The following is a 15070-nucleotide window of genomic DNA, read 5'->3' as shown; positions in this document are numbered from 1 at the left end:
CTTTATCATATCTTCAAATGTTGTCCAAAGGACACCCAATGGCAACTTCAAAACTGCTTCTGTTTTTAAACCAAATATCACCTTTTTAAACAGTGCAGGTGTACACAGTTCTCTTTGTCAATGTTTGTAAAGTATGGGTTAAAAAAAGAACACATTTCAAAATAGTACAGAAAATGCAAATAATCTCATGATATCTCAAAATTGTACACGGAATTCACTGTTTTCAATCCTTATAAATGGCATGGTTTATTTTTCAAATACTTTATACACTGGAAACTCTGAACAGAATTTAAAAAGAAGTTAGTGTCAGAATGCAAATGAAAACACTTGCCATTGACTAATTTACTTTTGACAGGATTCAGCAATCTGGTCTTCTCCAGTAGCCCTGGCAACACATGTATGGGTCCTCCAGGAGAAGTGTAATACTAAATACACATTCGGACTCGGAGGCCAGCTAAGTGAATGCACTGCAGACAGGCCTTCCTCCAGCACCATAAAAGATTGTGTGTGTCAAAACTTGTGCTGCCATGCAATATGTCATGCAAATGCAGCAGATAAAGAAAAAAAAACCTTAAAATCTGCTCTCCAATTTGTGCTTTTCCACCATACACTAGCAAAAAATAACCCTTTTCCTGTGCCTTTAAAGATAAGTTGGGAGGGGAGGGGAGCAATCCTTTAGGTCCTGACGAATCGCCTCTAGACTTATAGAATTGTGAAGAAACATGTTGACCAACCACACGGAAGAGCACCACACCTAAGATATTAACTTAGCATTGCGCCTTTCCTCTATATTTTAATCAGGGTAGGAGAACCCACAAATAAAGTTATTTTTGCCGGTACTCCCAATCCTGTTTTAACCCACATAAACATCACACACCACTTATTCATCTACAATCGCCAAATCTCTCACCCCCACGGCCGCAAACGGCTATTTGGAAAATATTTCTGCCAAAGTGCTTCTCATCAGGAGCCTGTCAGGCATTGCAGCGCCAGCTAGAGGAGGAGCAGCCCGATGATGAAGCATGACAGACAACTGGGTGTGTGAGGGCATTACATTCTCTGTAGCCTACTGTCCTTTGCATATTACCCAATTCTAGATCATTCAGGAACAGCACAACTTTAATTCTCATATTGCATTTGGGCAATTGTGCTGGACCTTATGTATAAAAGCCCTTTGTCCCTCTAATTGTAAATATAGAGTATTTTGTGCAATGTTAATTTAAAAAAAGGTCCAACTGTACAATGGATGCTTTCTTAAATACACCACATCATCTGAGTTCATCAAGGAGCCAATGAAGACACTCACACACAAGCCTGCAATGCTCAGGAATTTGTTGGTTATAGGTATCTATTAAAAGTTCCCTGATTAAAATGAACAAAATAATCCAAACATGATATAGCTTTAACTTTCGACCAAGTACATGTAAGGATAAAGATCATTATATGGCAGTTGTGCGCTTTAATTATAAATCTTATAGTGTTGTTGCAACTCAGTACTACCACAGTACACTGAAGAGTTATTTCTAAATAAATGAAATTGAACTAGTTACCTTTGGGTATTGCAGAAACAAAACGCTTTCTCCACCATGGCCTGTTGCGGTCAGATTTCTCGTCATCACTATCTTTAAGTACTTCAATCTGCGAGACACCAAATTTAATAATTCAAATGCCGTTAATGACTTGGTCATCACACAGTAAGGGAGTTGAAGCAGATGCTGTAACGGACTACAACATGAGTGTGTCAGCTTGTATGGTACAAACCTGCTATGAAAGTGCTATTGTACAACTTGCAAAATAGGATTGAGTGAAAAAAAGAAGGACCAATCTAGTGAGATGGTGAAACCACACATTTCAGCAGTACAATAACCAAACGCTTTTCACACTTTGCATGGTCAATTAGTGAAAATATCTACACCAAAGTTAAGGTTACGTTCTTTCTGCCACCGGATTTGAAAGCGGGTAAAAAGCAATATTGTTCGCCTGCTTTTTCATCATTCTGGGCTTCTACACCATTGAAGAGAAGCAACTTTTTCAGAAAACCAAACTTAAGTTTTAATTGAATAATGAATTTGCTTTTCAGCAACTCTTCTAGCTATTCTACACTGGCATTATCAATACTAGTAACATAATAGTATGCCAAAACTACTTGACAAGAGTTCCTGGAGAGGAAACAAGGATTTATTATCTGTTGTAACAACAATGGCAACTGTTACAATGGCCTTGATGTTGAAAATAAGCTAATTCTATCAATATGGAGCGCTGTTTTTTTCTTTTAATTCTACTTCGACTTGTACCAATATTTAACTGAAATGGTGAGGATTGGCTATCCGCATGATTCTGCTCTAATTGAAAGGGGATATCTCAGTAGGCTTTCTAGATGAGTCTCAAGTTCCAGCACCACATTTTCTCCATTATTTATAAAGAAATACATACAAACCTCTCCTTTGGAAGAGTCTTTGCTAGGCGACGACGAAGATGACTGGGGTGCAGCAGTTAATGATGCACCACTGAGGCCAGCAACACCACCAGGTGCAGGCTCCCTTTCTTCATTGCCTGGTCGCCGGTTCCAGCCAGGATCGCTCATGGGTCTTCGTACAGATGACACAATATCAGAGCTGCGGCTGCGAACTAATCTGTCGGGGAATGAATGCCTCTGTCTGAATGCTTCAGAATCCGCTGACATAAGTACGTGGGAGCCAAACATCGGCAATCTTGCTTCATTACCTCCAGGGGCTCCTTCCAAAATTGGAGGGTCTGGCGGTGGATGAGATGGCCTCGCATAATGCACTTTAGGTCGAACCACTACAAAAATACATGGTATGTTAATGAAGAGGCAAAAAGCAGAAATAATCGATCTCAAATGAACTTATTCACATTTGTTTTTTTTTTTTAGAGGTATCAGAGCTCAACTAAAAGGCTAAGACAATGTAAATAATTTTTTTAAATGAAAGATACTTAGCCATTACTAACCTTCACCTGCAGACAGAGGGTCAAACATTGCAAGCAAAGAGTCAGATTGAGAAGGAGGAGAAGTAAGCTGATGCACAACTGAAAAATAAAAGACAAAAAATATATTCAAGAAGGGCCAAGGACAGTTCACTAGACTGCACAGACGCAGCACTGTATGAAGAATTGGTAATGTCATGTGGTCTAGGAACTGCCCTCTGGATAAAGAGAAGCTTGGGCTAAACTCATCATTAGAAGGAAAAATAGAAATTAACAAAAGTATTTACTTGACTTTTTCAATGACATCGAGAGGCAATACAGCAAAACATATTGAGAGTATTCTACACACAAACACACACACCCACACCTACGCCTACACACAGGTTGTATTTCCCGCTGAAAAAAACAAATGTTACAGGGATGTTATAGATGTTATAAACCATAGAAATGCAGCAGTTATAGTTACCTGAGCTAACTATAACTTACACCCCCACAATGCACATATTACATCACTCAAAACATGGTCAGTGACATCATTGATGACATCATCCTGTGACTATGTAGTTAACATTTATGATACTTAAAGATTTATACTAAGCTACAGTAAACGTTAAGTTACTATTCTTTTGGTACTAGTAATTAGTCACACTATTTAGAACATATCTGAGTGGCTGAGTGACTGTCTGTATCAGTGTGTGAGTGGATGTTTGAGTGACTGTATTGGTGTGTAAGTGGCTATATGGACCTGTTAGTGGGAATGTGAGCAGCTGTATGAGTTAGTGAGTGGCTGTATTGTAGAGTGAGTGGGCAAGTAAGTGGTTGTATGGGTGAGTGGGTGGCTGTTTTAGTGGGCGTTTGGTTAATTAGTGGGTGTGCGAGTGGTTGCATTGGAGAGTGTGTTTGAGCGCTTGTAGGGATGAGTGAGTGGGTGTGAGTTGTTGTATGGGTGTGTCAACGGGTCTGTTAAGATGCTGAGTGACTGGCTGTCAGAGTGATTGTATGATTAAGTTGGTGTGTGAGTAGTTGTTTAGGTGATTGTATGGCTGTGTGAGTTGTGTGGGTGAGTAAGTGGTTGTATGATTAGCTGTATAAGTGAGTGGGTGTAAAGGTGAGTGGGTAGGTATGTGAGTGTGCATGGATGAGTGAGTAGAGGTGTGAGACGTATGAATATGTGAATAAGTATGAGAATGGTTCAGTGGGTGCGTGATTGAGTGTACGAGAGACTGCCTCTGGGTTTGAGTGGTTCTGTGGAGGATGACACCCCAATTGTTGCGATAACTAAGTCTCCCACAGCCGGATTGATGAGACCTCGTGGGAGGCTCTGCCCCCTATCTCAACCATTCTGCAAAGGGGCCTCCTGGCACACTCCTGGTTGGGGGATGATCTCCTCTTGGATGCTAAGGGTAGCCCGGCTGCTGGTAAGCGCCCTTCAAGTCTCATTGCGCTCCCCCCACATGCCAAATGACATGACCAGCGGAAAAACAATTCCGTCCTGTTGCGGAGTTTATCGGTAATGCCGCATTCTCTGTAGAATGCAGAGTTGCCGAAATTCGCAATCTCCGCAAGTGGAGTGGCACTTTATGCCCAGGCCTAAAAAAAGAAACAAGGTTACAGTTATAGGTTGGAAATCAAGTTTTTAAAACAACCTCGGAAATTCACTGAAAAAAAACAAAGGTTGCAGGGACTTTATAGTTAGGCTCACAGTTCACTTGTACAAAACCTGTGAAATTCAGAAGCTATTGTTACCTGAGCTAACTATAACTCACGACCCCGCAATGCATTGTTTATGACCTCATATATTACATCACTAGTGACATGGTCAGTCACATCACTGATGACTTCTCAAATTAAATCTCTGATGACATCAATGAGGACATCACATATGAGGACATCATCCACAGAAGCACTCACACACCCACTAAATCCCTATACAACCTCCCATACACCCACTCGCACAACCACTCACATGCTCTTTCACAGATCCATACAAGTACTCACACAACCACTCACTCATCCATAGAACCACTCAGACATTCACTCACACAACTACTCATTCATACATAAAGCTACTCTTAAGACCAGTCACCTACACATACAACCAGTCACCCACACATACAACCACTCAATCTCACAAACACCCAAACAGCTAATCACACACCAGCTTATTCACCTATATATCCACTCACTCACCCATACAAGCACTCGCACACTCCTTCACACATCAACACAAATACTTATATACAGATTCACACATCCATACAAGCACTCAAATATCCGCTCACCCATACAGCCATTCACACAGACACTTACTTTACATTAATGCCACTCACAGACCAACTCACTTAACCAAACAGCTACTTAAACATCCACTCACTTACCATACAGCCACTTACACAACCAGTCACTCACTAATACAGCCATTCAGACACCCACTGACTCACCCATAGTCACTTACACACCCACTTACTGAGCCATAGAGCCACTGACACACATATAGCTACTGACACACCCACTCAGTCCCCAACAGCCATTCACTCACCCAACTAATCACAGACCTATTTATAAGCCCATACAGCCACTCAAACACTAACCCACACACCCATACCGGCACTCACTCACACAGATACACACAGTCACACGGCCATTCACAATATATATTACAAATAGTATCTGTTGGACCCGGCCCTTTGGGCAGGTTCACCCCCAGACTTTTTGCTTTTTCCTAGCCTGTTTCTGGAACCTGGTGGTGGCGATTTTAGGCCTCTGCGCACTTTTTCACTGTGGTACAGTGTAAAGTGCTTGAGCTCTCTGTGAATGAGTGGTGAGTGACCTGCCCTCCCATAGGAATGAATGGGGAATATGTATGCCCATGGTAGTTCCTGATGTGTGGGGAGTGCAGGGGGGAGTTTGGTATGAGAGAACTCGTGAGACTGAATGCTGCAAAACTGTATATGCGGCATGAGTGTGTCTAGTCTAGAAGTACCACTTTTGGAAGTTAGCATATTTGTGTAAGTTGTTGCTGGCGTGTGATTGGCTGGTGAGCCTGGCCCAGAGTGCCTGGGCCTGCTTGTGGATTGACTGTCTGGTTTGAGGATGACAGGGGCTGGAGAGCCCAGGAGGTTGTCTGAAGTCAGCCCATGGATGAAAGGCAGCATCTGCTGCCAGGGAAGTGGGAGGAGATGGCACCTGATAGTGAAGGGCTGTGCCTGCCTAACTACAAAGCTGGCTCCACCTCCCGCTGGGCGATTGTCACCTCTGTCCCCGATACTGAAGGGACGTCCCTATAACCAGTTCTAGCTGGTTCTCACACTGCCTGCTTCAAAGGACTTCAAAGACTTTTCACTGTATAAGAAGGGGTTGTGTCCCCTTCCAAAATGTTCTTGTTTCTGACTTGAATCTACCAGGGGCGGGCGCTGCCCAGCCCCTGGAGGACTTCTGGGGGGACCCCTCTGCCTTGCCTGGGCTGAGGGGGGGACTTTGCTGGACTTTCTGCCCCCCTAAGCACCTTGAAGTGCTTCTTCTTTGCTATAGCGCTGGGAGCGCTGGATTTGTCCTTCATAGCGCTGAGAGCGCTTTATTTCCTGCCCATGGCGCTTTGGTTACACTTCTAGTGCTGGAGCGCTTTATGTGCCTCTATAGCGCTTGGAAGCACGTTGTTGCTGGAGGCCGGCGGCGGATCGGCGCAGGAGCCCACTCCGCTTATTTTGCCGACTTGGATTTGCCCAGTTATTTATTTAATTAGCGAGTGCCCACCTCGCGATTTCTGCCCGCCTGCCTGCCTAGCGAGGGCCGCCGCGCTGCCCGCGGCGACCCGGAAGTACCTGGCCGGCCGGCCAATCCATTCGCGGCCGGCCGGAAGTCCCGCCCCCGCAGCCCGGGGGAGGGAAAGGGAAGCCATGGTGTTTGCCGCTTCCCTCTGCCTGGGGGAAGCCTTTGCCGGTGTTGCCGGTCTCCCATGCCTGGAGGGAGACCGGGAGGAGCCTGACGAGGGAGGAGCGGAGGGGGCGCGGGGCACATTGTCGGTGCCCGCCCCCACCGCAAATCCGTACCGGCAGCTAGGAGTAGAGCCTGCCGATGCCAGGAGGGAGACCCGTGGCCGCCAAGAGTGATGCTGCTGTCCGGAGGAGCCCCCACCAGAGGAAGAAGACCGGTGAGTGGGGCTCTGATCGAGGCGCTTGGGGGGGTGTGTCGGGCATGCTTTCGGTGCCGCGCCCGTGACCTGGGCCCTGTTCTCCCTTTCTGCTGCCCCAGCAGGGCAGCGCTTGGTGTTCAGAGTCCCCCGAGAGGGACTCCAACAGAGTTAGAACACTTTGGCGACCTGGGGCATTACTTGCTTCAAGAGCCCTGAGAGGCTCCGGGGGTAGTGTTGGTCCTGAGCCCACGGAGGCTCCAACGAAGGGGAAGTGTGTTGTAAAGAGCCCACGAGGCTCCCAGCCCTATGTGTTTTAGAGCCCAGAGAGGCTCATGGCGCCATAATTGATTTAGAGCCCAGCAAGAGGCTCAGGGGGCATTGGTTGTTTTGAGCCCTGCAGGGCTCCCCCATTTGGCGCATTTTCGGTCCTGGGGCTAGTGAGAGCCCCAGCCACAGATTTGACTTCTCAGCTGCCCAGCAATTAGTGGGCAGCTGCACCGTTTAGGCGCAATTTCAAGAGAGTCCCTGTGTGGGACAGAGAGGGCACAGTGGTGCCAGGCCTTCACAGCTGCGCAGCACTTAGTGCCAGCTGCTACGTTTAGGCTTTCCTTTCTTGAGACTGGTGCTGCATGGCAGCGCACCCTGACATTGAGACTCAGGGCGACTTAGCCCCAACAAGGCCAGTTGGCCTAGGGACTGCCACAAGTGGTGGCTTATGTAAGTTATGCGCAATGTGATTCCTATGTTTTTAATAGTAATTGCCTACTGTGTGTTTTTGTGCTATTGACTTATGTTCTGGCACCTCTGAATGTGTAGGTTTATGCATCATGTGTCTTTCTTTCCATGCGCTGCACCTCTGAATGTTTTAGGCATCATGTGTCTTCTTGCGCTGCACCCCTGAATGTATTTTATTGCATCATGTGCTTTATTCTTAACACCTCTGAATGTTTTAGGCATCATGTGTTTCTCTTTATTACTCCTCTGAATGTGTTTCATGCATCATGGGTAATGTGTTCTTGTGGATACCCCTAAATGTATTTTATTCTTAGGTGGTTGTTCTTTTTAGTACAGGTGGTCCTAGGGAGGTCCTGGTCCCCTGCGTGACATGCTCCTAAGGTGTTTAGGGTTGCGTAGTGTGTACTTACCTGTTCCCAGTAGATACTGGGTGTGATTTCTAACCGTTACTTTGTGCTACAGTGATTTTATATTCTTTTATTCTAATTTCTGACAGTATTTCATTTCTACTGAGTGCTGATTATGACAGTAGCCCATGTGGCCCTGTCTTGTGAATAATCCCATGTGAATATTGCCCGTGCCAGTTGGCACAATGTATATGTGTGATTTTATCTGATGTGTTTTTACAATACAAAAGTTATTTTTATAATAACCTTGTGTGGAGTCTCTTTTGTGGTGTGCCTAGTATGTTGTTGCTGTTGTGCGCTGGCACAAATGCTTTACACATTGCCTCAGAGTTTAGCCTTACTGCTCGTGCCAAGCTACCAAGGGGGTGAGCAGGGGTTATCTTGGCGTGTGACTTCCTTGCCCTGACTAGAATGGTGGTTTCTGCCTGGCTTTGGCGTCAGCCTTAGCCTACCAGAAATAGCCAGTTCTAACAGTATCACTCAGTAGTACAGAAAGTATACTATTTTAACTTTTGTACTACCTTGGTATATATGTTTAACACTCAAACGTTTAGAAAACACTCACTGGATGATGTCATCATTGATTCATTTGAGATGTCATCAATGATGTCAATGATCATCTCATGAGTGATGTAGTATGTGAGGTCATAAGCAGCTCATTGCTGGGGGGTAAGTTATAGTTAGCTCAGGTAACTAGAACTGCTGAATTTTACTAGTTATGTAAGAGTGAAAAGTGAGCCTAACTATAACGTCTCTAACTTTTTTCAGTGACTTAGAGGGCTTTATTTTAATTCTACTTCCTAACTATAACATCCCTGTAACCTTCGTTTTTTCTCAGTGAATATATATTCAGACTTACACACAACATACACAAAAATATTTTATCATTATTTTTAAAAAAGGGCATGGGCATTATGACCTACTCATTAATTTACTTCTAAAGAGTCATGGTACTTTTCCCCACTCAACAATATTAATGAATAGCACATTAGACTCCGTGCAGTAGAGTATGATTATATAGATATTGTCTCTCTGACTCAAACACATAAAAACACAGAAATTTGCCAGTTAGGATTATCGTAGCAAAAGAAATTCAGCCACCCACCATGTTGTCCTCCTGATAGAGGTTTCTTTGTTTTCGTACATTTTACAGCTTAGTATTTTGAGCTTGCTAATCAGCACAACATTTCGCATGTGTACTGGGAGATGGTGACCATAACAGGAGAATTTCAGTAGCTTACGCTTATACACCAGAGCCATAACTCACTTTTGAAATGTGTTTTTTCCTGAAAGTTTACTTTTTTTTTTAAATGATGTACTTAATTTCTAACGCAACGGATGGCATGCTGTGTGTCCAGTTCCCTCTGCTGTGCATGTTATGTGTCAAAAAATAAACAGTCAATCACCTAAAATTCTGTTTGTGAGGAGAAAGTTTCAAGATCCTTGAGATCTAGGATTGGACAGAGACTGCCATCCTTTATGTGCATCAGCATCCCTGCCCAATTCGCTGCTGTAACACCATCTCCACTGATCTTTTTCTTTGCAGGAGTGCAACGCCCCGATCAAACATATGTATGGAAAACGCTACTTACCAGTATGCATCTGTTCTAGGCATGTAGAGCTGTAGAGTTGTATACTTTAACATAGATCGCCATCTGGTTTTGGGCTCGGATGTTTGCACCTTGTTTTTGTCGAAGAAGTGTTAGTAGTCACAGAATAGGTGACTCCTCCTTATGGTGATAGTGCGCATGGGTATCGACTCCATCTTCAGATTGTTTTTCGCCATAGAGGGGGATGATGGAGTTAGTAAGAGAATAGAAGAGGATGTCCATGTGATGTATCTAAATAAGATAATAATGCAAGAGATAAAGGTACCCGGGGAGGTGGGTGGGCGTATACAACTCTACAGCTCTACATGCCAAGAACAGGTGCATACTAGTAAGTAGCATTTTCCGTTCGAGGCATATGAGCTGTAGATTGTATACTTTAGCATAGACTGTAAAGCAGTTGTTTCCCCTTTAGCAGTGGCAACCTGTATCTGTTGCAGTATTTTGAAAAAGTGTTCTTAATACAGCCTGGCCCATAGTAGCTTGTTGCTTTGCTTGCACATCTACACAATAGTGTTTAGTAAAAGTATGTGGTGTAGACCAAGTTGCTGCTTTACAGATGTCATCTAAAAGGGATGTTCCCTAAGAATGCCATATTTGCATGTAGAATGAGCTCTAGGGGGATAGTTAATGTGCGTTTAGCTTTGAGATAGCATATTTGGATGCATTTAACAATCCACCTTGCAATACACATTTTTGAACGGGGGAGAAAGCTACAAAAAGTTGTTTTGATTTCTAAAACTTTTCTTTCAATGTAGTAGAGTATCGCTCTTTTAACGTCTAGCATGCGTAGAGCGCGTTCGGCTACTGAGTCTGATTGAGGGAAAAATACTGGAAGTTAAACCGACTGATTCAGGTAAAAGGCAGATATCACTTTAGGTAAAAATTTTGGATTAGGCCAAAGAAGCACTTTACTATGGTGTATTTGTAAAAATGGTTCTTGCATGGTTAATGCCTGGAGTTCCCTCACTCTCCTAAGTGATATGATAGCTAAGAGGAAGGCTACTTTCCAAGCAAGAAACTGCAATTCACAATTGTGTAGAGGTTCAAATGGAGGACTCATAGGTCTGGTGAGGACTATATTGAGGTTCCATACAGGAGAAGGTGGAATTCTACGTGGAATTGACCTTTTATGTCCTTCCATAAAAGCTTTAATAGCAGACATTCCGAAGATTTGTGGTTCGGTTTCGGCTAAGAGGGTTTATTCTGCTGGTGTTTTGGTGCCGAATGTGTGGGTTTCGGTACCGGGGATGGTAGTTTGGTACCGATACGTGGCTTGTTTTTGGACTTCAGAGCCGAGCTCGAAGGCGGGGTGTGGGAAGTTTTGTCACACTGTCGACCTGAGCCAGAAGGTGTTACCGGAGCCTTATGTTTTTGAGACGAGGTAGGGGTGTCTATGTCTGTACTCACAGTTCACTAACCCGTGGTAATAGTCTGATCTTCGGTATCTGATTCGTCAGCCTCGGAGACGCTGATGTCTTCATTGCCCGGTTCTTGTTCCTCTGGAGTATTTGGGCCTGCATCAAAGATGTCGTCCGGCACCGAGGTAGTGGAACGAGACATTATGTGACGTCGAGCCCGGCGATCACGTATGGTTTTCTTCGATCGAAATGAAGCGCAGGCCGAGCAATCTTTGTCCTCGTGTTTTGGAAAGAGGCAAACGTTACAGACCTTGTGGAGATCAGTGTGTGGGAATTTGGCACCACACAAGGGGCATTTTATGAATGGAGTTCTTTTCATTAGCAGTAGGGCCTGGTGGCGAAGATAGGCACAACAGCCCTTGTCGAAGACCAAAATCGAAGGCGTTGAGATTCATGGATCTGCGTCGAGGGGCTCAATCGACAACAATACTGTCGAGCGGTGAAAGAGTGCACGTCGAAGGGGAATCGAATACGATACTGACCGAGATCGCAACCGTTTACATCTGCACCCGATGGCAGGAAAAAACAATCTGAAGATGGAGTTGATGCCCATGCACACTATCACCATAAGGAGGAGTCACCTATCCCGTGACTACAAAGACTTCGTCAAAAACAAGGTGCAAACATCCGAGACCAACACCAGATGGCGAGCTATGCTAAAGTATAAAATCTACAGCTCATAAGCCTCGAACATGATGTTTCATCTGACAAGTCCAGCCTGGGGAATATGGGTGGGAGTGCAAGAAAGTCAAAGTATATCCCTTTTCGACTAACAGAAGGACCCACTGAATAAAAACTATGGCCCTTGCAGGCCTGCAGAAAATTGGATACTGTGCCCCCACTGGTCATTCATGAACTGACGAGACCAGACTAGAGCTGCTTTTCTGGCTTTGTTGGGTCCCTACAAAGAGAAAGAGGAGGAAAAAGATAGGCTGCTGACCCCTTTACTCCCTGTGGAGCAGATTTTGCACCTGCTGATGAGGTTCACAGAACTGCCTGAATCTCATCAGCATGGGGTCGAAACAAAACCCTACGTGTATCCTCTGAATTTTAGAAATGATAAAAAATTAATTTGGAGAGTTTGAAGACGTAATGAACAGGCTATTGCCTGATGGTTTTTAATCTTTCAAGAGCCTTGTCTCAAATCGTAAAATGGGAGGTTCATTAAAGTGCTCTGGAAGTCTGTCTCCGAGGAAGAGGCCAAGAGATGAGGAGATCCCCTCGGAAACGGACATTGCTTTTCTGCACGCCTCCTCTTGTGCTTCCTGAGCATTTCTGGAGAGATGGGAGATGTTTGACGTGGAGGAGATCCCAGACTGCTTCTATGGCTACGACCATGAGGAGCTTCATCTATTTCTCTTTCATGGCCTTGGGGTGGATACACTTTAATGAGTCACAGGAATGCGTTTTGTCGTCTGAGTCTTAACACAATAGGCAGATATTGTGAGGGTGAGTGATGGATATCTCAGCAAACAAGCATTGACAAATTCAATATGTTTCGCCTTCGCGAAATCTATTGGTTTTGGCAATGTTTTTAGACATATTAGACAGCAGCGCTAGCTGCTATGCAGCATATTTTAAAGCTATTTTTTTAAAGTGCTATAAAGTGGTCAATGCTGTCCGCATCATAGCATTTTCAAAAAATTCTTTTAAGCCATGTTGTACAGCAGCTAGCAGCGCTGTGCAACATGCCTTAATAAAACATTGAGAAAACCAATAGATTTTGCAGAGGCTAAACCTATTAGCTTAGACAATACTTGTTTTAATTAATGCAAAAACAACATGTGATGGACAGAATGCAGAACAATGTCATACATTCACCCCAGTACAGAGATCTGGGCCTAAATCCATCGTTTTTTTGCTCACCATGCCATTCCAGTTTAAACCCAGCCATATGCAAATCAGTCTTGACCCTGTGCCCCATGGGAACAGTCCAGCCCGAACTGCCAAGTCAGGTCCTCCCTGGACTGGAAACAAGCATCCAAGGACAGGTTTTGGGCTTTCAGCCCTTATCAGCCTGGATAGCTTGATTCCAGTGGCATGGCGAGCACGGGACTCACGTCTGAGCATACCCGTCCCACTCGGGGTGACAAATGCAAAAACAACATGTGATGGACAGAATGCAGAACAATGTCATACATTCACCCCAGAACAGAGATCTGCGCCTAAATCCATCGTTTTTTTGCATACCGTGCCATTCCAGTTTGAAAACAGCCATATGCAAATCAGTATTGCATATGATTATGATGGATTAAACCCAGATCTGTGACTGAGGGTGAATGTTTTGCCATTGTGCAACATTCCGTCCATCATCTTGTGTGTTTTGCTGTTCACCCTAAGTGGGAAGGGTATGCCCAGACGTGGGTCCTGTGCTTACTACGCCACTGGAGTCAAGCTTTCCTGGCTGAAGACGGCTGATAGCCAGAAACCGGTCCTAGGATGCTTGATTCTGGTCCAGGAAAGACATGGCTGGACTGTTCCCATGAGGGACAGGGTCAAAACTGATTTGCATATGGCCATGTGAACTGGGGTGGCTTGGTGAGCAAATAACAATGGATTAAACCCAGATCTGTGACTGGGGGTGAATGTTTTGCCATTGTGCAACATTCCATCCATCATCTTGTGTGTTTTGCTGTTCACCCTATGTGGGAAGGGTATGGCCAGACGTGGGTCCGGTGCTCATTACGCTACTGGAGTCAAGCTATCCTGGTTGAAGACGGCTGATAGCCTGAAACCGGTCCTAGGATGCTTGATTCCGGTCCAGGTAAGACATGGCTTGGCAGTTCGGTCTGGACTGTTCCCATGAGGCACAGGGTAAAGGCTGATTTGCATATGGCCATGTCTAAACTGGGGTGGCTTGGTGAGCAAAATAACGATGGATTAAACCCAGATCTGTGACTGGGGGTGAATGTTTTGCCATTGTGCAACATTCCATCCGTCATCTTGTGTGTTTTGTTGTTTTATTAATGCCAGTTTAAGTTCATTTTTCTATCATAAATCAATAAAGATGCACCAGCTTGTGATGTGGCCAGCGTACTGCGAGCCCGAATGTATCTGAATCAGTTTAGTCTGGCCCACTAATGCAATCACTGGAATTTAAACAGGTTTAACACCAAGGTCAGAATAAATAAAAAGGGATGTATAAGGCATAACAGCATCAAGGAAGGAAGAAGAATCAATAAAGAAACCAATTTCCACCGACTTTTCTAAACTGCTGCCAAGCACCTCTTTAGTAACTTACATGGAAGTGGTGAAGCAAAAGCGTTGGGAGCACAGGGCCTTTGCCTGAATTTAACCACAAAATTAAGCAGCACTTAGACCACCACGATTGGCAAAACATGCAAGTGTGTCTGCCAACAACAATAACCCTTCAGAGAAACAGAAAAGAGGGTTGCAACAAAGCTGCCAGTGGAGCGCACAATTGTGAGTGCAGGTATCTGCAGCATGCTGACGACTGGTATCGTTGGAAATGTTTTCTGCTTGGTCGAGTTGTAGATATATGGGCTTCGGTGGAAAGACACTGGCCACCGAAAGAAGTACTTGGTCCAGGCCCCACTACAGGACAAAGATTCAAAGCCAAGGAGGAAGACAGACGAAAAGGAGGCGGTGACCAATCGGAGGTAAGGACATGAGTGATGTGGGAGGGAGCCAATGGTAAGTAAAGGTAAGTAATAGGTGGGCTCTAAGCCCCTTTCTGGATTTTTTTTTTTTTTTAATACAAGAGATTTCGCAAGCACAGCGCATGCGCTGTACACCTGAAAAGGGACCTGCCAATTGAATGTTTATACCTCCAGTGACATCACCATGATTACAGTTGCTTAA

The 15070-nt window shown here is 44.6% G+C and overlaps 1 protein-coding gene across 22 annotated transcripts in view; it reads right to left on the bottom strand.

The window, feature by feature from the left end:
- GAPVD1 (GTPase activating protein and VPS9 domains 1) overlaps positions 1-15070 on the bottom strand; it is a 304659-nt gene that overhangs the window by 105437 nt on the left and 184152 nt on the right. For all 22 annotated transcript variants that reach the window (XM_086924684.1, XM_086924695.1, XM_086924697.1 and 19 more), the window contains 3 exons: positions 2971-3048; positions 2438-2802; positions 1551-1638 (listed from right to left, as the gene is read on the bottom strand). In XM_086924684.1, the coding sequence (XP_086780810.1) occupies positions 1551-1638; positions 2438-2802; positions 2971-3048 (531 nt within the window). The remainder of the gene's footprint in view (positions 1-1550; positions 1639-2437; positions 2803-2970; positions 3049-15070) is intronic.

This window comes from Lissotriton vulgaris, chromosome 5 (genome assembly GCF_964263255.1).
Source record: "Lissotriton vulgaris chromosome 5, aLisVul1.2, whole genome shotgun sequence".
Lineage (NCBI taxonomy): Eukaryota > Metazoa > Chordata > Amphibia > Caudata > Salamandridae > Lissotriton > Lissotriton vulgaris.
This window is presented reverse-complemented; position numbering and strand designations above follow the sequence as displayed.